The 23,552-nt window shown below is 36.9% G+C and overlaps 1 protein-coding gene across 2 annotated transcripts in view; it reads right to left on the bottom strand.

Annotated features, from left to right (window-relative positions):
• Positions 1-1,371: 1,371 nt before the first annotated feature.
• LOC119536378 (membrane-spanning 4-domains subfamily A member 4D-like) overlaps positions 1,372-23,552 on the bottom strand; it is a 41,416-nt gene continuing 19,235 nt past the window's right edge. Inside the window, exon 9 of one of the 2 annotated variants that reach the window (XM_037839140.1) lies at positions 1,372-1,467. In XM_037839140.1, the coding sequence (XP_037695068.1) occupies positions 1,384-1,467 (84 nt within the window). In that variant the 3' untranslated portion in view covers positions 1,372-1,383. Of the gene's footprint in view, positions 1,468-16,180; positions 16,226-23,552 lie in introns of those variants that run through there. The other variant, XM_037839141.1, reaches the window with a different exon arrangement.

Below are 23,552 nucleotides of genomic sequence, written 5' to 3'. Positions count from 1 at the left end.
TTCTTTTGTCACACCCTTTCCACTGCATCATTAGATGTCCATTTTTCTCTGTGTCTAACGTCATCCCCCAACCCCCGCACCCCGCCGTCCCCTTCTTTCCTGCACAACTCTGAGGAAAGCAGATTATTAAAGTGTATGCACCACATTAAAAAAGTACTATAGCAGTCATCTTACTCTTATGAAGTATAAATTCCCTCACAGAATGGAAGAAGTGGGTATAAAAACAATAAGAAAATAAAAATAAATGGAGTGGATGTAAGCTAAAGATGCACTTTAAGGTGAGAATGGAAGATGTGAGCTCAAATTAGATGGGATTTGTCTCAATATATTTGGCCAAGGAGGTTGAGGACATAAGAAGAAAAATAATTCTGTAACTCCCACCATGTCCACCAGTCCAAATATTATTGCATTTCTAAAACACCTCTTCCATGCATCAAACCCAGCATTTTCTCCTAAAGCAAGAGAGGAAGATTATGTTTTATGGCTTTATACTACACAGTTAACACTTGTCCAATAGTCACCAATGAATAAAACTTAAGGACACTATTTTATTAAAGATAAATTAAAGCTAGGATTGAAAATTGAGTCTTAGCTATGTATCTGAAAATTCTCTAGCATTGCACAAGTATGCTGAGTTGATCAATAAATGAGGGAATGATTTTATAATTATTAATTTAACAATGCAAAAATATACTCACAGACAATGCCCCCCATAAAGGGAAGAATAAGCAAAATGAGAAAAAAATAATTCTGTATTTTTCAGAATGAAATGCGAAAAAGCCAATTATCCCATAAAAGATGCATTTCACACCAATCATAATCTGAGCCACCTAAGAAAGAGACAAAACAAAAAAATTATCAATCATACAAATTAACTAAATGAAAATATGTCACAATAGTGACATTTTCCAAGGAAGAGAACTGCTTTGCCCCAAATATTGCAGTCACCCATAAGATTGTCCCTCAAATATCATTACAAAGTTCTGCTAAGAAGAGTCAGTTGCTGGAGAATCTGCTTCTCTTTCAGTGGCCCAGCCCATGTGGTTCAGTGTTGCCCCAGTAACGTGTAGTCACAATGATGAGTCCGAGAGATTAGGGGCTTCCTGCACATCCCAACCAATCAACATGCCCCTCCCACCCCATGTAAACACGCTTTCTCACTTTTACTCAAGGTCTCTTTCTTTTACTCCACACAGGTGATGAATGACCTGACTCCTCTAAGCAAACCACATCATTAGCTAGCACAATTTCCAACTTCAAAATATCCCCAGTCCCTCCTCAATCAAAATTCGTTAGTGAGGCTTACTTACCCCCAGAGCTTTTAGATTCTCCTTTAGGAATTTCTGCAGCCTGCCTTGTATATGTCCTGAGGTCCCAGGTGCTTCAGTCCTTTCTAACGTGGTACCTTGGTTTTGTATTGGGACAATATCCACAGTCATCCCACCAGAATCCAGAGTTTGGCTCATTCTGTAATGGATGGACACCTGTTAATGGCCTCGCATATGTATCCGCCATATGCAAAAGACTGTGCTCTTCCTTTCGAAAAGGAAGTAGGCACTGAGTTTCTTGATCTGAAGTCTTTGTCTTATATGAAGAGAAGTCACCACTCAAGTGATGTTCGTATATCCAACTGCTAACTCTGATATCACTGATGTGATCAGCAGCAGCATGGCTCAAGGAAGGAGATGATGGGGGCTGGGAAATATCAAGTCTGAGACAGCTTGTAAAATGTTCTAGGTTAAGGAATGTAATGAATCTCAAGACTAGTTTTGTTTCATTTTGTTTAAGAATTGAATGTTGCCACTAATTGGTATACGAGTACCCATGAGGGGAGAAGGGATACATCTGTTTAGCAATATCCAGGGTGGAGTAAAAATAACCTGGGAATTACTGGCAGATAGGTCTGAATTGAAGGCTTTGTTCCCTCAGGGAGATTATGTTATTTATCCTTCAATCTGGAATGGTTTTCAGATTGAAAAAGAATGGTGGTAGTATTCATAATTATGCTGGGAGAAAAAGAGCAACCTGAAAATGCCACTTGAAAACGCCACATTAATGCAATAGCCGTGTCAGTTAATTCTCTACTTAGATAACCGAAGCTTCAGATTTATCATAAATAAAACACAGTTAATGAAGATGTCATAAAGGTGAATGAATAATGATGATTCATTCAGTTTGCCTGCTCTCATCAAGGGCATAATAAATGGTCCATATATTTTAGTATCATTTTATTCTCCAGAACTTAGGATGTACTTTTGTACTCTGTGTCAAAAATGATGACGGATTACTACTGTAAGACAAGCTCTAGAATGACCACCCTATGTAGGCTGCCACTTTTTGTTTCTTGTTCCAAAATATTAGCTTTTAATTTCTAGTCTCTTATTATATCAATCTGTAAATATTTTGCAATATTAAATAAAGATTGGAAAGTAGGGGGAAAGCTTATTCCTAATTTCAACAGATTTACCTAATATTTTATTTATGAATTCCATGAAAGTCCCTGTTATCAATGATTTAACATAACTTTGATTAAACTTCATAATAATAGCTTTTATCTTATATTTTCTTTTTCTATTAAGTTGAAATGTTGAATTAGACCCTTCAGAGAACTGCTCATAGATAGATTTCCTGGATCAAATAGAAGCCTAGTTTTTAGGCTTTTGAAATTCTTGCCAAATTTCTAAACAGAACACCTGGAAATTTATGCTGGCCCCAGCAATGTTTGAATGCAGCTTCAATAAAGGTTAAGATATCATGAAAATGGAAATTTTATGGTATACTTTAATCAAAATTATGCAATTTTTCTCCCAATAGTTGCTCTCAATTTAAGAGCTGAAATAAGGAATTTATTATGTGATCACACTCAAAGTGCCTACAGCAAAGTTCTTATTTTTGTTTCTCAGATGGATCTGTTACTATTTCACAAATAAGAAGACACATCATTAGTTCATTATTAGTTAAATTTGGTACCTCATTAAATAGTGAAATGTGATCCTGAAGTCCAAAGAGGGTAAATAACTCACCCAAGTAGATATATTTATAGATGTCAGCCCCAAGTCCATATGTCTGATAAATGAAATCTCTCTTCATGCAAACCCTAGATCAGACTATCAAACCCCTTACACACCACACTGAAATCTGCAGATTTCAGGTTTCAGCATTTGAGGGAGCTGTTGGTCTCAGCGTAATCTTTGTCAGGAGAAAATTCACTGTTGACACCAAAAGTACTCCCTGTCATGCCACTGTAGATCTCATTAATTCACTCACTCACTTATTCATTTGGTCATCTGACAAAAGCATATTATAGATTCAAAACCATTGGCTATGATATTCCCTGCACAAACGTTTAATGACTGATGTTCTCAATTATTTCTATATCATTATTATTATATATACATATATTAAATTACACTATCAAAATTTAAACCCATAGTTCAGCATTATAATGTTTCTTTAAGATAAAATCCTCACATCTTTAAATATTTGGGCTAAGAATTTCATAGCCACACTCATTAACTTTCCAACAACCCTGCCCCACCACCTCTATCATCTATTTAATAAATGGAAATACTGTATCTCTACTTACCCAACTCAGTAATACAAGAGTCAGGTTTGTCTACCACATCACCTTCACCTTAAATATTAACAGCAAATTCTTGTTCTTTATATGTTTATATGTCTCCAAACCCACTTAATCCTCTTCACAAACATAACAAAGTTATTTATAAAAACCTCACAATTAGCCCTAAGAATTATACAGGAAACTCAATTGGCCCACTATCTCTGGTCTTGATGTTCTGAATTCCACCTGGAGATTTTAACCAAAAAAGTTTCTATGTCACAATTCTGATTGTAATATTACCCTGTACCCTGAACTGGGTCTACTAGAATATAGAGCCTGAGCAAACAAACTCACCAGAACTCTTAAAATAATGAAGTATAGTGGTGGGTAAATTGCGTTTGTCTAATCAGAAAGGCAGAAAGCAGGAATGAAAACAAAACCAAACTGTTGTAAGTCACCCATATCTAGAAAATTACTGAGCCTTTCTATACTAATTTTTTTAAAGGTCCTGAAATTTTGGTATTGAATATCTGCAAATGGAGAGAAAGGAAAAACTGTCTCTGCCCAAACCCCACATACAACCTGGTTTCAATCTGTCTCCAGAGACAGAGTTCTCAATCTCTGTTTCTCAGGACTTAGACAAAAACACTTTCTGGTGCTCCAGATAAGGAAGAAAAAGTTCTGCCTACCTGAGCTTATTCCAGCATACAAATGTCCAAGTCTATATTCTCCTTAGGTTTTGTATTGCTTGTGGGTCAACCAAAATGAGCCAAAATGTGGTGGTGTTGGAAGGAGGAGCCTACATTCTAATCTCTGTTGTTTCCACATTTACTGTACATCTACACTCAGTATTTTTCAGATAAGCAGTTCTGTTGTGTTTAGACAAAATCGATAGATATCACACTGCAGCACACAGATATGGGATCTGTAGTCTCCTTAGTTTTTTTGTCTTCTCTGAGCCATCACGTGGGGGAGATCTAAACGCTGATATTTTGAGTTTTCTCCTTTGCTGTATTTCTACAAGTGCTCCCCAGGGCACTTTGTTTAGACAAAGTTGATGTGTTTCATACTTTTTGCTCAGAATTAGAAACATTATAAGCACAGCCCTAAATAACAACTGATGGTTTTATTCCGGTATCATTCCATTTTTTCCCATCAACCGGAGAAAGCCTGAATCCATACTCAAACCTAATAAATAAATTATTCCCATTAAAGAGATTTGAAGGAAGTTGATATCATCCCCCAATCTCTACCTGTGGTCTTTGCTTTAGCATAAGTAATCATAACGTCAAAAACAAAGGAAAAACAAACACACAGACAAGGTATGGATGAATACAGTCTCACTAACAATCAAATTTCAAGTAGATATAGAGAGAGCATTAACAAAACCAAAAGTTGGTTCTTTAAGAAGATCAATAAAATTGACAAATCCTTGTAGACTGGCAAAGAAAAAAAAAAGAGAGAAGGCATAAAGAAATGAAATCAGAAATGAGAGGGGGGACATTATTACTGATTACACAGGAAAAAAAGGATCATAAAAGCATACTCTGAACAAATGTATGCCAACAAATTAGACAACCTAGAGGAAATTGACACATTCCTAGAAACACACTGTTTTGGTTTGCTAGAGCTGACAAAATGCAATATACCAGAAATGGACTGTATTTTAACAATGGGGATTTATTGGCTTACAAGTCTACAGTTCTAAGGCTGGGAAAATGTCCAATTAAGGCATCAACAGGATGATACCTTCTTCCCAAAGAAAGATTGCTGGTGATCCAGGACAGCTCTGTTACATGGCAAGACACATGGCGGCATCTGCTGGTCTCCCTCTTGGGATTCGTTGTTTCCAACTTTTGGCTTCAGTGACTTCCTCTCTGAGCTTCTGCATGTTTCTCTCTTTTAGCTTCTGTCTCTTTCAGCTTCTCTGGGGCTTTTTCTGTCTATTATCCTCTTATAAAGGACTGTAGTAAGAAGATTAAGACCCACCTTGAACAAGATGGGTCACATCTTGACTGAAATAACTTAAGCAAAAGGTCCCACCTAAAACAGGTCTACACCCACAGGAGTTGATTAAAAGAGCATGATCTTTTCTGGTGTACATAGAGCCTCAGACCATCACATATACGAATAACATATACTGACTCTAGAAAAAAATAAAAGAGTTCAACAGGTCAATTGCAAGAGATTGAAGCAGTCGCCAAAAACTTCCTAACAAAGGAAATCACAGAACCAGATGGCATCACAGGGGAATTCTACCTAACAGTCCAAGAATTACCAATCCTGCTCCAACTATTAGAAAAATTTGAACAGGAACGAACATTACCTAACTCATCCTATGAAGGCAACATCACCCTAACATCAAAGCCAGATAAAGATACTACAAGAAAAGAAAATTGCAGACAAATTTCTCTTGTGAATATAGATGCAAAAATCCTCAACAAAATACTTGCAAATTGAATCCAACAGCATGTTAAAACAATTATGCACCATGATCAAGTGAATTTTACCCCAGGTATGCAAGAGTGGTTCAACACAAGAAAATCAGTTAATGTAATGCATCACACTAACAGAGTGAAGGAAAAATAAAACATATGTTCATCTTGATTGACACAGAAAAGGCATTTGACAAAATCAAACATCCTTTCTTGATAAAAACACTTAGAAAAATAGAAATGAAGGAAACTTCCTCAGCATGATAAAAGGCATACATGAAAAACCCACAGCTAACATCATACTGAATGGTAAAGACTGAAAGCTTTCCTTCTAAGATCTGGAACAAGACAAGGATGCCCATCATAACTACTGTTTTTCAACATTGTACTGGAAGTTCTATCCAGAACACTTAGGCAAGAAAAAGAAATTAAAGTATCCAGATTGGAGAGGAAGAAGTAAAATTTTCACTATTTGCAGATGACATGATCGTGTATATAGAAAGTCCTGAAAAATCTACAAGAAAGCTATTAGAGATAATAAATGAATTCAGCAAAGTGGTGGGGTACAAGATCAACATGCAAAAATCCATAGTGTTTCTCTCCCTAGTAATGAGCAATCTGAGGGGGAAATTTTAAAAAAAAATCCATTTACAATAGCAACTAAAAGAATCAAATATCTAGGAATAAACTTAAGTAAAGATGCAAAGGACTTAATACATAGAAAGCTACAAAACTGTGCTAAAAGAATTGAAAGAATACCTAAATAAACAGAAGGACATTCCATGCTCATGTATTGTAAGACTTAATATATTTAAGATGTCAATTCTACCCAAAACAATTTACAGATTCAACACAATCCCAATAAAAATTCCCATAGTCTACTTTGTGGAAATGGAAAAGCCAATTACCAAATTTATTTGGAAGGGTAAGTCACCCGAAATAGCCAAAATCATCTTGAAAGGAAGAACAAAGTTGTAGGACTCAAACTTCCTGACTTTAAAGCTTATTACAAAGCCACAATGGTCAAAACAGCATGGTACTGGCACAGAACAGTATATAGACCAATAAAATTGAATTGAGAGCTCTTAAATAGACATTCACATGTGTGGCCAATTTATTTTTGACAAGACTGCAAAGTTCCCCATTGGGAAAGAATAGTCTCTTCAACAAATGGTGCTGGGGAAACTGGATATCCAAATGCAAAAAAAATGGAGGAGGACCCTTATTTCACACCATATACAAATACTAACTCAGAATGGATCACAAACCTAAATAAAAGAACAAGGCTATAAAACTTCTGGAAGAAAATGTAAGGAAGCATGCTAAGAATCTTCTGTTCGGCAATGGTTTCTTAGATTTTACATGTAAAACATAAGCAACAAAAGAAAAAATAGGTAACTAGGACTGCATCAAAATTTAAAACTTTGTCCATCAAAGGACTTTATCATGAAAGTAATAAGACAACCTTCTCAATGGGAGAAAATATTTAGAAACCACATATCCAATAAGGGTTTAAAATCCAGAATATATAAAGAGATCCTGCAACTCAACAACAAAAAGACAAACAACCCAATAGAAATTGTGCAAAAGACTTGAATAGATATTTCTTCAAATAAGATTTACCAATGACAAGAAAGCACATGAAAACATGCTCAATATCACTAGTCATCAGTAAATAAAGTCAAAACCACAATGAGATACTATTTCACACTCACTCAAATGACAGCTATTTAAAAAAAATGGAAAATTACAAGTACCGGAGAGGATGTGGAGAAATAGGAACAATCACTCATTGTTGGTGGCAATGTAAAATGGTGCTGCCATGGTGGAAGACAGCTTGGCAAGTCCTCAAAAAATTGAAAGCAGGGATTTGAACAGATACTGACACAGCAATGTTCATAGCAGCATTATTCCAATTGCCAAAAAAAATGGAAGCAACCCAAATGTCCACTAACTGATGAATGGTTCAATGATGAATAGATGAACATAATGTGATACATAAATGCAATGGAATGTAACTCGGCATTAAAAAGGAATGAAGCTCTGGTTCATGCAACAACATGGATAAACCTTGAAGACATTATGTTGAATGAAATAAACCAGACACAAAAGGACAAAAATTGTATGATCTCACTGATATGAAATAATTAGATTAAGCAAATTCAGAGTTAGAAGTTAGAATATTCTAGAGTATAATAATTATATTATTCTTCTGATTGCTCATTTTTTGTGTGGTTAACACTATTGATTTTGGAGAGATAATCTTGTACCCTGCCTCTTTGCTGAATTCATTTACTAGCTCTAGGAGTTTTATTGTGGATTTCTTAGGATTTTCTGTTTATAGGATCATGTCCTCTTCAGAGAGAGAAAGTTTTACTTTCTCCTTTTGAATCTGGATGCCTTTTCTTTCTTTTTTCCATCTCATTGCTCTGACAAGAAATTTCAGTACAATGTTGAATAACTGTGGTGGCAGTGGGCATTCTTTTCTTGTTCTTGATTTTACAGGGGAAGTTTTCAGTCTTTCACCATTAAGTAGAATGTCAGTTAGGGTTTTTCATATATGCCCTTTATCATGTTGAGGAAGTTTAAGTCTATTCCTACTTTTCTGAGTGTTTTTTATCACAAAAGATTGCTGGATTTTGTCAAATACTTTTTCTTAATAAATTGAGATGATCAAGTGGTTTTTTCCCCTTAATTCTGTTAATGTGGTATATTATATTAATTGATTTTCTGATTTGAACCAGCCTTGCTTACCCAGGATAAATCCCAGTGGATCATGATGTATAATTCTTTTAATCTGCTGTTGGATCCAGTTTGCTCATATTTTGTTGAGGATTTTTGTATCTATATTCATAAGAGATATTGGTCTATAGCTTTCTTTTCTTTTGCCATCTTTATCTGGCATTGATTTTAAGGCCAATGTTGGCATAATAGAATGAATTAGGGAGTGTTGCCACCTCTTCCATTTTTTTTTTAATAGTTTGAGCAGAATTGGAGTTAAGTCTTCTTGGAATATTTGATAAAATTCCCGTGAAGCCATCTGGTCTTGGACTTTTCCTTGTGTGAAGGATTTTGATTAGTTTTTCGATCTCTTTACTAATAATTGGTTTGTTGAGATCTTCTATTTCTTCTTGAGTCAGTGTATGTATTTTGTGGGTTTCTAAGAATTTGTCCATTTCATCTAGATTATCTATTGTATTGGCATACAATAGTTAAGTAGTATCCTTTTGCAGTTCTTTTTACTTCAGTGGGGTTGATAGTAATGCCCCCCTTTTCATTTCTGATTTTCATTATTTGTTTCCTTTCTTTTTTTTTCTTTGTCAGTATAGCTAAAGGTTTGTTAATTTTATTGTTCTTTTCAGAGAACCAATTTTTAGTTTTGTTGATTCTATTGTTTTTTGTTGTTGTCTATTTCATTCATCTCCACTCTAATCTTTGTTATTTCCTTCCTTCTGATCATTTTGGATTTAATTTGCTCTTCTTTTGCTAGTTCTTCCAGTTTTGAAGTTAGAGCTCTGATTTGAAGTCTTTCTCCTTTTTTAATGTAAGCATTTAAAGTTATACATTTGCCTCTGAGCTCTGCATTCACTACATTCCATAAGATTTGGTATTTTGTAATTTTGTTTCCTTTGCCTCAAGATATTTTCTAATTTTCCTTGTTATTTCCTCTTTAACACATTGCTTTTGTAATCATTTTGTTTAATTTCCACATATTTGTGGATTTTCCTTTTTTCCTTCTCTTATTGATTTCTAGCATCATTCTGTTGTGGTTGGAGAAGATACATGGTATGATTCAATATTTTTCAATTTATCGAGACTAGTTTAGTGAACTGTTCTGGTTTGCTAATGCTGCTGGAATGCAAAACACCAGAAATGGATTGGCTTTTTAAAAAGGGGGTTTATTTGGTTACACAGTTACAGTCTTAAGGCCATAAAGTGTCCAAGGTAATGCATCAACAAGAAGGTACCTTCACTGGAGGATGGTCAATGGTGTCCCGAAAACCTCCGTTAGCTGGGAAGGCACGTGGCTGATGTCTGCTCCAAAATTCTGGCTTCAAATGACTTTCTCCCAAGACATTCCTCTCCAGGCTGCAGTTCCTCAAAAATGTCACTCTTAGTTGCTCTTGGGGTATTTGTCCTATCTTAGCTTCTCCGGAGCAAGAGTTGCTTTCAACAGCCATCTTCAAACTGCCTCTCATCTGCAGTTCCTCTCTCAGCTTCTGTGCATTCTTCAAAGTGTCCCTCTTGGCTGTAGCAATCTTGCTCCATCTGTCTGAGCTTCTATAGTGCTCTAGCAAACTAATCAAGGCTCATGCTGAGTGGATGGGGCCACACCTCCACAGAAGCTATCCAATCAGAGTTATCACCCACAGTTGGGTGGGGCACATTTCCATGGAAAAAACTTAATCGAAACATTCCAACTTAATCCCCACTAATATGTCTGCCCCCACAAGGTTGCATCAATGAACATGGCTTTTTCTGGGGGACATAACATATACAAACCGGTACATGAACTAACGTGGTCCATCCTGGAGAACGATCCATGTGCACTTGAGAAGAATATGTATTTTGCTCTGATTTGTTGAAGTGATCTATGTATGTTTGTTAGGCCTAGTTGGTTTAGAGTATCATTCAAGTCTTGAATTTCCTTGTTGATCTTCTGATTAGATGTTCTACCCATTATGGAAAGTGGTGCATTCAGGTCTCCTACTATTAATGTAGAGCTATGAAATTCTACCTTCCAATCTGTCAGTATTTGTTTCACATATTTTGGGGCTCTGCTGTTAGGTGTATATACATTTATAATTGTTACATTTTCTTTTTGAATTGACCCCTTTATCAGTATATAATGACCGTCTTTGTCCCTCTTGGCTATTTGTGACTTAAAGTCTATTTCATTTCATATTAGTATGGCTACCCAAACCCTCTTTTGATTACTACTTGCATAGTATATTGCATTACATCCTTTCGCTTTCAACCTATTTGTATCTTTGAATTTCAGGTGAGCCTCTTGGGGTCAACATATAGTTGGGTCATGCTTTTTTATCCATTCTGTCAATCTCTGTCTTTTGACTGGAGAGTTTAACCCATTTGCATTTGAAATCACTAGTGATAATGCAGGTCTTTCTTTTCTGCCATTTTGCTACTTTGCCTTTGTAATTCTTATACCTTTTTTGACCCTCAATTCTTCTGTCAATAAATACTTTTATATTTATTTGATTTGTTGTGTTGTACTAAATTGAGTGACTTCTCTTTTCTATATGGATATATTTTTCATCTATTTTTCTTGTGGTTACCATGAGGATAAAATTTAACATCTTAAATCTATAACAGTCATATTTGATTTGGTACCAACTTGACTTCAATAGCATACACATATACTTTTCCAACACCCCTCCAACCCTCCTCCTTTTTTTGTACTAGTTACAACTTATATCTTTGTACATTGTATGTCCCAAACCATAGATTTATGATTACTTTTTATGCATTTGCATTTTAACACCTGTAGGAAGTAAGAAGTAGAGTTACATATCTAATTATAAAATACAGTGTTATTGGCATTCATAATTACCCAACTGGTTACCTTTACCAGAGTTTTGTATTTCTTTATGCTGCTTTGAACTACTGTCTTGTGTCTTTTCCTTTCAGTCTGAAGAGCTAACTCCCTTTAACATTGCTTGTAGGGCAGGTCTAGTAGAGATAAACTCCCTCAACTTTTGTTTATCTGGAAATGTCTTAATTTCTCCCTCATTTTTGAAAGAAAGTCTCACCTGATATACAATTCTTCATAGGCAGTTGTTTTCTTTCAACAATTTAAGTACTTCAACCCACTGTCTTCTTGTCTCCATATTTCTGATGAGAAATTGGCACTCAGTCTAATTGGGACTACCTTACACCTAACGTTGCTTTTCTCTTGCAGTTTTCCAAGCTCTCTCCTTGTCTTTTGCATTCAATGATGTGATCAATATATGACAGGGTGTATTTTTCCTCCTGCTTATCCTGTTTGGTGTTCTCTGGGCTTCTTGGATATTCATCTTTTGCTAAGTTTGGAAGTTTTCTTTCATTATTTCTTTGAATATTCCTTCTGCTCCTTTCTTTCTCCTCCTTTAGGGGCTCCCATAATGCATATATTGCTATGCCTAAGGGTGTCCCAGAAGTGGGTTTGACTATCTTTGCTTTTGATAGTTCTTTTTCCCTTCTGTGCCTCAGCTTGACTTATTACAATTGTCTTGTTTTTGAGTTCACTGATTCTCTTTACTGTTGGCTCCAATCTGCTGCTGAAACCCTCCTGGGAATTTTTCAGTTATTTTTGTCTTCACCTCTAGTAGGTCTGTTTGGTTCCTTTTTAAAATTTCTATCCCTTTACTAGAATTCTCATATTGCTCACTCACTGTTTCCTAATATCCTTTAGTTCTTTTGCTGCATTTTCCATCACCTCCTTTAGCATTTTTAAGAACGTCCTTTAAAATCTTTATTTGATATGCCCACAATCTGGTCTTCTTTGGTGTTTTCTGGATTTTTCTTCTCTTCCTTTGAATGGGACATAACTTCCTATTTCTTTGTTTGACTTATACTCTGTTGCACACTGTTCATTTTGACATTTTAAATGTTGACTCTGGAATTTATTCCCTGAGATTTCTGTTTTTTTTATTTTGTAACTAGCTGGTGATGAGACAAATTTTCTTGAGCTTCACCTTCCCATCAGGAAGATCTACCCAAAGTGATTGCAGTGTGCAGGGCCATCCCTGTCTTTTCTAGGCCTGTGTCCTGTGTTGGCTTTTGGTTGTTTGTTGTTTTGCAGTTCCCCTGTTTACAGGAGTTTGTATGACCCCTACATATCCCAGGAGCCAGACTTCCCTTTTGTAGGTGTTTAAGCAAGAAAGCCTTTGCCCCAGATTGTCCACCTCTATAACATCTTCCATTCCTTCCACTGTCTCAAGCTGCTCTCACCTAGAGAGCAGATCTGGGAGATGGGGCCTGCCAGAAAGGAGTTTCTCAAGCCAGTCTTTCCCAGCTGCAACAGGGCCAGGGAACCTCAAACAGCCAGACAGCAGTTCCAAATTGCCCTGCGGAGGGGATCAGGAATGGCAGTGTGGTGATTTGAAACTGTATGTACCCCAGAAAAATATGTTCTTAAAAAGTTAATCCATTCCTCTGGGTGTGGAACCATTGTAAGTAGGGCTTCTGATGAGACTACTTCAGTCAAGGTGTGACCCAGGGTGGCTCTTAATCTTCTCACTAGAGTCCTTTACAGAGAATGAAATTCATGTAAAAAAAATTCTTGCCATGGAAGCAAGATGCTGAAAGTAACAAAACCAGGAAGAGAAGGGGGAGACTGGCAGACACTGCCATGTGCCTTGCCATGTGGCAGAGGAGCTAAGGAGCACTGGCAGCTGGCTTCAGGAAAGGACCATTGCCTTGATGATGTCTTGATTTGGACATTTTTCTCAGCCTCAAATCTGCAAGCTTTTAAGATAATAAATTCCCATTGTTGAAGTCAAAACATTTCATGGTATCTACTTTGAGCAGCCTGGGGAACTAAAAGAGATTTTGTCCCGAGAGTGGGGTGCTGCTACTGCTAATATGCAAAATGTGGAAACAGTTTGAAGTTGGGTAATGGGTAGGGCTGGAAGAATTGTGAGGTGTTTGATGGAAAAGCCCTAGATTGCTTTGAATAGACTGTTGGTAGAAATATGGATGCTAAAAGTCCCTCTGATGAGGCCTTAAACAAAAATGATGAATGTGTCATTGGCAACAGGAAGAAAGGCGACCCTTGTTTTAAAGTGGCAGAAAACTTGGAAAAATTGAGTTCTGATGCCACATGGAAGGCAGACTTTAAAAGTGATGAGTTGAATATTTAGCTCAGGAGATTTCTAAACTAAATGTGGAAAGTGTAGCCTGGTTTTTCCTTGCAGCGTATAGTAAAATGTGAAAGGAGAAGGATAAGCTGAGAAGTGAACACCTGGCCACAAAGGAACCAGAAATTGATGGTTTGGAAAATTCTAAGTGTCTGGAAAGTGACTCCCCAGAGAATGGTGCTCCATGAATATGGAACCAGTCGACCATTTCAGTGCAAGTCAGAACTGGAAATGCAGTTATCCAGAAAGATATGTGGCAAGTTCCTTTGTCTGAAGGTTTGGGCCTCTGTGTACTACATGCAAAACCAAAAAGATTTTTGCAAGATGTGTATGAATGGAACCACTGCCAGCCTGGACTAAAACTGACAGAAAAGGGACAGATTGAAGGAAAAATGATTTCAAAGGCAGAACCATGAAAATGGAATTCTGGACTGAAGACATTTTCTTGGGTCAAGAGAGTGAGTCCACCAATGTGTGTAAGCCCCAGCACTTGGAGAGGGTGGGTCTTCTGCCTCATTGCTCGGGAAGAGTGCTACCACCACAGTTTTCCCAGATGCTTGGGGGATTGTGGAGAGTCTGGCCACCAAACGTTATTCTGAGAGGGTTAAGCCCATTACCCAGAGATTGCAGAAAGTCTGGACACCACTCCAGTTTTCTCAGGGGGTGGAGCATTCACTTCAGTGTTTGGGGAGAGAATGACCACTGCACAAACAAGTGGAAAGGATGAGTCTGCCTCCATTGTGTATTGGAAGGAGATAACTTATGATCTGTGTTTCACAGGTCCACAGATGGACAACTGTGCCCTAGAGAGACCACAACTACAATAGATTTTGATGAGACTTTTCCTTTTTTATGAACTTTAACATATAAACATGCTAGTGATAACTTTCAAAGTATGATTCAACAAGCAGTCAGAGAGCAAATTTCAAAGAATGTCATGGGTCACAGTGCCACAACTGCAGCTATTTCCATTATTGTAAAATATACCATACATATTAGAAGGTGTTAACTTTTGAGGTACAGCTCAACAAGCAGTTATATAACTAATTTCAAAAATTTTATGGGTTACATTTCCACAGTCTCAGTTCTTTCACCATTAAGCAATATAACGTATATACAGAAAGGTGAAGACTTTCAAAGCACAATTCAACAAGTAGGTATAGAGCAAATTTCAAAGGATGCTATAGATACAGTTCCACCATGTCACTTATCTCCTTCCAGCTACTCCAACACCACAGCATCTAAATATATATATATTTATTTACACAAAGTTTCAGTATTCATAGACATTTGTTAAATCTCATCTTGTTTGTTGCTACCCCTTCCTCTCACTTAATCTCTTTCTCCATCTCCATGGAAACACTCAATCAAAGAAGTACAATCTAATCAACACTCATACATCTAACGCACACAAGACTGCATCAAAGATAATGGTGTTTTGAGGGACATAATACATTCAAACTGGCACAGTGTTAATATATTTGCCTTTGTTTATGTTGAACAATGTCTGTATTTTTATTTTCTTATGATTTTTTTCAGTCAGTTTTCAGGGAATGGCTGGTTATTACAGCCTTCATAAAATGAGCTGTGAAGTTTTTCTTCCTCTTCTATTTTTTGAAATTGTAAGTATAATATTGGTTCTATTTCTTCCTTCAATGTTTGGTAGAATTACCAGTGAATCCATCTCTGCATGAACTTTTCTGTGACAAGCTTTTCAGTCATAAATTTGATTTCTTTCCATGAGTCAGAAATAGTCACATTTTCTATTTTTAAGTCAGTTTTTGTGATGTCTCTAGTTCCAGTTATTGATCATTTCATTTCTAAAGTGTCAAATTTATTTGCATAAATTTGCTGAAAATACTTTCTTGTTTTCCTTTTAAATTGTGTAGGTCTTTGAGTGATGTTCTCTCCTTCAATCTTCATATTAGTGTATGGGATGATTTTCAATTTTTCCATTTTAATTCTATAGAACTTTGTATAGTATCAGCTTTACATTTTCTGGATTTTCTCTATTGTTTTTTCATTTTTCTAGCTTATTTATTTCCACATTTAGTTGATTATTTTCTTTTTTAACTTATTTTTAGTTTAATTTGTTAGTCTTGTGGTAGCTTCATAAGATTGAAGCTTAGATTGCTGATGTTAGAACTTCCATCATTTTTATATAAGAATTGAATGGTAGAAATTTCCTTCTAAGCACCAAGCTGAATGACATAAATATGATATTTCCTGTTTTCATTTTCATTCAGTTCAAGATATTTTTTAATTTCCCTTGTGAACCATTGATAATTGTTTTCCTGAGATCTTTTTCATCACCATATATTTCAGAATTTCCTGGATATTTTCCTTTAGTTGATATTTAATTTATTCTGCTGTGATTAGAGAACATATCATGTAAAATTAATTATTTTTAATTTATAGTGACTTCTTCAATGACTCAACATGTTATCTATATTAGGAAAAAGAAAATTCTTAAATCCACAATGAGTAGCTTCAACTTTCATTTTTGCATTCAATAATTTGTTTGATTTTCATGCAATAATTTTTGTATTTTCTCACATATTACAAACATCTCTAATCATAGAAAAAATCAACAATTTAATTAGTGGAATAATGAGAAAAATGAAGAGCGAATTATATCAATGTTATGAGTTGGGTTAATGAGTCAAGAGTAGCAATTCAATTAATGTAGAAAAAAATTCTTAAAAAGGAAGAAACATCAGAATTTTGGTGAGACAATTTGTTCAGTTTAAGGCATTTATATGTTAAGCTTTCTTCAGGACTTCTGTGCATGATGCTTATTGCCATTTATCTTTGAGGAACTCCAAACTAAAGCAAGAGGCAAAAATTGGAATTTTTTCCTTGGGATTCATCATCCTTTATTACCAGTTCATGCCAAGAAAATCTCTTGGATAAAGCACTGCAAGTGTGAAAAGGTAGAAGAGTTTATGTAGGAAAGGAAACCCTTGAGGAAGCTAAATATAAGGAAGTGACCTTCCAAGGAAGGTTCATAGCAGTTAGAGTTATGTCACGTGGAACCAACAGCAGAACCCACCTCAAAAGAAGAAAAAGGGGAAGACCCAGTGGGACTACCTCAGACCTTCTAAAACAGGGCTAGTTGAGATTACAAAGAAAGAAGCACTGAACGCTAGAATCACATACATCCAGAGGGCTGCAGCTACCTCATGACAGGTGAGAAGAGAATAAGAAGTTCTCTTGAGTATGTTTGAGCCTATGGCAACTGCTCTACAGATTATACATGTTTGAGGAACAAAGCACTAGAGGTTTGTGTTGAAGTATTGGGAAAATATCTTGTATGTGCTGTTTTCTCAAAACAAGATGTGCTAGGGGTGGTCTGTGCTCAAAGCCGTAACAGCCAAAGCTCAGTGTGCTCCCAGGGTTTTCTTAGGCGAAGTCAGGGGTGAGGTCAATCCCCGGTAAGGAATAAGATGCTACATGTATCACACAGCTGGTATTGGGAAGGACTTCCTTAGAAATATAAAAATGAAGGGCTTAGAAGTGTTTATTCTTTTTTTAATTGAAGTGCCTTGTCATTGTCATTTTAAGGTCTTGTATTATAGAATGTTTTTTTTTCACATGTATTTAACTCAATACCTCTTTGTCTAGGAAGAACCTTCCCTAATGTTTCCTTTGACAAAGTATTCTCCTTCTATAAGACTACTAACACATGTATTCTCAATTTTAAAAATGTGTGATAAAGGAACTCTCCTTGATTTTTATCTTCTATGATTCATTCATCACAACACATAGAATTGATTTCTGACTATATTTTATTTTGCTTCAGTTCCTAACATAAGTTCTGGAAGTTATTACCAATACGTATTTTTGGAATAGAGCATAGTTCCCAGGACTCTTTTGAGGAAATGTGGATTGTCTGAGAAAATATTATTTGGGCAAAGAGATAAAGCTTAATTGTGTAGGCACTACCTGGGAGGAAGTTATTATTTTTCTTTCTAAATTTTCCATCTCATACATGGATCCTATCCTAGTCTCTAAGACAGAGTAAGTGCCAATTAATGTATGATAGCTGAATAAACCATTACCAAATTGTGACCATAATTATGTAAGGTTCAGACAGACTGTATCATGCTTTTGCATAACACTATTGCAGATGGTGCAAGAGAGGACTAATGGGAAGATGCATGCTATTTTCTTCTTTAAATATACTTTACTATTTTCTAGAAGAGGAGTGATGTGTATCTTTTCAATAACAGTTGCAAAATGACAATCTACCCAATATTTTAGGGAGTATGAGATGTGATGATGGATGATTCCATGATTCACAGCCTGTGCCCTGTTTGCTGTAGGCAGTCTCAGAATTCTTTAGTCAAGGGAACAGGAGCCAGCCAGAGGATCAATCACTGCAAAATGTTTGTTCAGAGGCGGGGCAAGAAGGCGGATTGGTGAGCTGTATGTTTTAGTTACTCCTCCAGGGAAGTAGGTAGAAACCCAGGAACTGCGTGGACTGGACATAACAGAGCAATCTGACTTTGGGCATACTTCATACAACACTCACGAAAATGTCGAACTGCTGACATCAGCGAAATCTGTAAGTTTTTGCGGCCAGGGGACCCGCGCCCCTCCCTGCCAGGCTCAGTCCCGTGGGAGGAGGGGCTGTCAGCTCCGGGAAGGAGAAGGGAGAAGTGCAGTGGCAGCCCTTATCGGAAATTCATTCTACTGATCCAAACTCCAACCATAGATAGACTGAGACCAGACACCAGAGAATCTGAGAGCAGCCAGCCCAGCGGAGAGGAAACAGGCATAGCAAAAAATAACAAAGAAAAACTCCAAAATAAAAGCGGAGGATTTTTTGCAGGTCTGGTGAACATAGAAAGGGGAAGGGCAGAGCTCAGGCCCTGAGGTTCATATGCAAATCCCAAAGAAAAACTGATCTCTCTGCCCTGTGGACCTTTCCTTAATGGCCCTAATTGCTTTGTCTCTTAGCATTTCAATAACCCATTAGATCTGTGAGGAGGGCCCTTTTTTTTTTTAATCTTTTTTTCTTTTTCTAAAACAATTACTCTAAGAAGCCCAATACAGAAAGCCTCAAAGACTTGCAATTTGGGCAGGTCAAGACAAGAGCAGGACTAAGAGAGCTCTGAGACAAAAGGCAATAATCCAGTGGCTGAGAAAATTCACTAAACACCACAACTTCCCAAGAAAAGGGGGGTGTCCGCTCACAGCCATCATCCTGGTGGACAGGAAACACTCCTGCCCATCGCCAGCCCCATAGCCCAGAGCTGCCCCAGACAACCCAGTGTGATGGAAGTGCTTCAAATAACAGGCACACTCCACAAAACTGGGTGTGGACATTAGCCTTCCCTGCACCCTCAGCTGGATGTCCCAGAGTTGGGACGGTGGAGCAGTGTGAATTAACAAAGCCCCATTCAGCCATCATTTCAACAGACTGGGAGCCTCCCTACACAGCCCAGCAGCCCAGAACCACCCTGGGGGGACGGCACTCACCTGTGACATAGCACAGTCATCCCTCAACAGAGGACCAGGGGGTGCATGGCCTGGAAGAGGGACCCACCCACAAGTCTCAGGAACCATACGCCAATACCAAGGACTTGTGGGTCAGTGGTAGAGACAAACTGTGGCAGGACTGAACTGAAGGATTAGACTATTGCAGCAGCTTTAAAACTCCAGGAACACCAGGGAGATTTGATTGTTAGAGCCAACCCCCTCCCTGACCACCCAGACACACACCCCATATACAGGGCGGGCAACACCAACTACACACGCAAGCTTGGTACACCAATTGGAACCCACAAGACTCACTCCCCCACTCACCACAAAGGCAAAGCAGGGGAGAACTGGCTTGTGGAGAACAGGTGGCTTGTGGACGCCACCTGCTGGTTAGTTAGAGAAAGTGTACTCCACGAAGCTGTAGATCTGATAAATTAGAGATAAGGACTTCAATTGGTCTACAAATCCTAAAAGAACCCTATCAAGTTAAGTAAATGCCAAGAGGCAAAAAACAACAGAAAATTATGAAGCATATGAAAATTCCAGACGATATGGATAACCCAAGCCCAAGCACCCAAATCAAAAGACCAGAAGAGACACAGTCCCTAGAGCAACTAATCAAAGAACTAAAGATGAACAATGAGACCATAGTACATGATACAAAGGATATCAAGATGACCCTAGAAGAACATAAAGAGGACATTGCAAGACTAAGTAAAAAAATAGAAGATCTTATGGAAATTAAAAAAACTGTTGACCAAATTAAAAAGATTCTGGTTACTCATAGCACAAGACTAGAGGAAGTTGAACAACAAATCAGTCACCTGGAAGATGACAGAATGGAAAATGAAAACATAAAAGAAAGAATGGGGAAAAAAATTTAAAAAATCAAAACAGACCTCAGGGATATGATAGATAATATAAAACATCCGAATATAAGACTCATTGGTGTTCCTGAAGGGGAAGAAAAGGGTAAAGGTCTAGGAAGAGTATTCAAAGAAATTGTTGGGGAAAACTTCCCAAATCTTCTAAACACCATACATACACAAATCATAAATGCCCAGCGAACTCCAAATAGAATAAATCCAAATAAACCCACTCCGAGACATATTCTGATCACACTGTCAGACACGGAAGAGAAGGAGCAAGTTCTGAAAGCAGCAAGAGAAAAGCAATTTACAACGTACAAAGGAAACAGCATAAGACTAAGTAGTGACTACTCAGCAGCCACAATGGAGGCGAGAAGGCAGTGGCATGATATATTTAAAATTCTGAGTGAGAAAAATTTCCAACCAGGAATACTTTATCCAGCAAAGCTCTCCTTCAAATTTGAGGGAGAGCTTAAATTTTTCACAGACAAACAAATGCTGAGAGAATTTGCTAACAAGAGACCTGCCCTACTGGAGATACTAAAGAGAGCCCTACAGACAGAGAAACAAAGAAAGGAGAGAGAGACTTGGAGAAAGGTTCAGTACTAAAGAGATTTGGTATGGGTACGTTAAAGAATATTAATAGAGAGAGGGGAAAGATATATATGATAAACATAAACCAAAGGATAAGATGGCTGATTCAAGAAATGCCTTCACAGTTATAACATTGAATGTAAATGGATTAAACTCCCCAATTAAAAGATATAGAATCGCAGAATGGATCAAAAAAAATGAACCATCAATATGTTGCATACAAGAGACTCATCTTAGACACAGGGACACAAAGAAACTGAAAGTGAAAGGATGGAAAAAAATATTTCATGCAAGCTACAGCCAAAAGAAAGCAGGTGTAGCAGTATTAATCTCAGATAAAATAGACTTTAAATGCAGGGATGTTTTGAGAGACAAAGAAGACCACTACATACTAATAAAAGGGGCAATTCAACAAGAAGAAATAACAATCATAAATGTTTATGCACCCAATCAAGGTGCCACAAAATACATGAGAGAAACACTGGCAAAACTAAAGGAAGCAATTGGTGTTTCCACAATAATTATGGGAGACTTCAACACATCACTCTCTCCTATAGATAGATCAACCAGACATGAGACCAATAAGGAAATTAAAAAGCTAAACAATCTGATAAATGAATTAGATTTAACAGACATATATAGAACATTACATCCCAAATCACCAGGATACACATACTTCTCTAGTGCTCACGAAACTTTCTCCAGAATAGATCATATGCTGGGACATAAAACAAGGCTCAATGAATTTAAAAAGATTGAAATTATTCAAAGCACATTCTCTGACCACAATGGAATACAATTAGAAGTCAATAACCATCGGAGACAGAAAATTCACAAATACCTGGAGGTTAAACAACACACTCCTAAACAATCAGTGGGTTAAAGAAGAAATAGCAAGAGAAATTGCTAAATATAGAGAGACGAATGCAAGTGAGAACACAACATACCAAAACCTACGGGATGCAGCAAAAGCAGTACTGAGGGGGAAATTTAGAGCACTAAATGCATATATTAAAAAGGAAGAAAGAGCCAAAATCAAAGAACTAATGGATCAACTGAAGAAGCTAGAAAATGAACAGCAAACCAATCCTAAACCAAGAAGAAGAAAAGAAATAACAAGGATTAAAGCAGAAATAAATGACATAGAGAACAAAAAACAATAGAGAGTATAAATATCACCAAAAGTTGGTTCTTTGAGATCAACAAGATTGACAAGCCCCTAGCTACACTGACAAAATCAAAAAGAGAGAAGACCCATATAAACAAAATAATGAATGAAAATGGTGACATAACTGCAGATCCCGAAGAAATTAAAAAAATTATAAGAGGATACTATGAACAACTGTATGGCAACAAACTGGATAATGTAGAGGAAATGGACAATTTCCTGGAAACATATGAACAACCTAGACTGACCAGAGAAGAAATAGAAGACCTCAACCAACCCATCACAAGCAAAGAGATCCAATCAGTCATCAAAAATCTTCCCACAAATAAATGCCCAGGGCCAGATGGCTTCACAGGGGAATTCTACCAAACTTTCCAGAAAGAACTGACACCAATCTTACTCAAACTCTTTCAGAACATTGAACAAAATGGAACACTACCTAACTCATTTTATGAAGCTAACATCAATCTAATACCAACACCAGGCAAAGATGCTACGAAAAAGGAAAACTACCAGCCAATCTCCCTAATGAATATAGATGCAAAAATCCTCAACAAAATTCTTGCAAATCGAATCCAATGACACATTAAAAAAATCATACACCATGACCAAGTGGGGTTCATTCCAGGCATGCAAGGATGGTTCAACATAAGAAAATCAATCAATGTATTACAGCACATTAACAATTCAAAAGGGTAAAATAAAATGATCATCTCAATAGATGCTGAAAAAGCATTTGACAAAATCCAACACCCATTTTTGATAAAAACATTTTGATAAACAGGTAGGAATTGAAAGAAGCTTCCTCAATATGATAAAGAGCATGTATGAAAAACCCACAGCCAGCATAGTACTCAATGCTGAGAGACTGAAAGCCTTCCCTCCAAGATCAGGAACAAGACAAGGATGCCCGCTATCACCACTGTTATTCAACATTGTGCTAGAAGTGCTAGCCAGGGCAATCCGGCAAGACAAAGAAATAAAAGGCATCCAAATTGGAAAAGAAGAAGTAAAACTGTCATTGTTTGCAGATGATATGATCTTATATCTGGAAAACCCTGAGAAATCAATGATACAGCTACTAGAGCTAATAAACAAATTTAGCAAAGTAGCGGGATACAAGATTAATGCACATAAGTCAGTAATGTTTCTATATGCTAGAAATGAACAAACTGAAGAGACACTCAAGAAAAAGATACCATTTTCAATAGCAACTAAAAAAATCAAGTACCTAGGAATAAACTTAACCAACGATGTAAAAGACCTATACAAAGAAACTACATAACTCTACTAAAAGAAATAGAAGGAGACTTTAAAAGATGGAAAAATATTCCAGGTTCATGGATAGGAAGGCTAAATGTCATTAAGATGTCAATTCTACCCAAACTCTATCTACAGATTCAATGCAATCCCAATCAAAATTCCAACAACCTACTTTGCAGACTTGGAAAAGCTAGTTATCAAATTTATTTGGAAAGTGAATATGCCTCGAATTGCTAAAGACACTCTAAAAAAGAAAAACGAAGTGGGAAGACTTACACTCCCTGACTTTGAAGCTTATTATAAAGCCACAGTTGT

Source organism: Choloepus didactylus, chromosome 6 (assembly GCF_015220235.1).
Source record: "Choloepus didactylus isolate mChoDid1 chromosome 6, mChoDid1.pri, whole genome shotgun sequence".
Lineage (NCBI taxonomy): Eukaryota > Metazoa > Chordata > Mammalia > Pilosa > Megalonychidae > Choloepus > Choloepus didactylus.
This window is presented reverse-complemented; position numbering and strand designations above follow the sequence as displayed.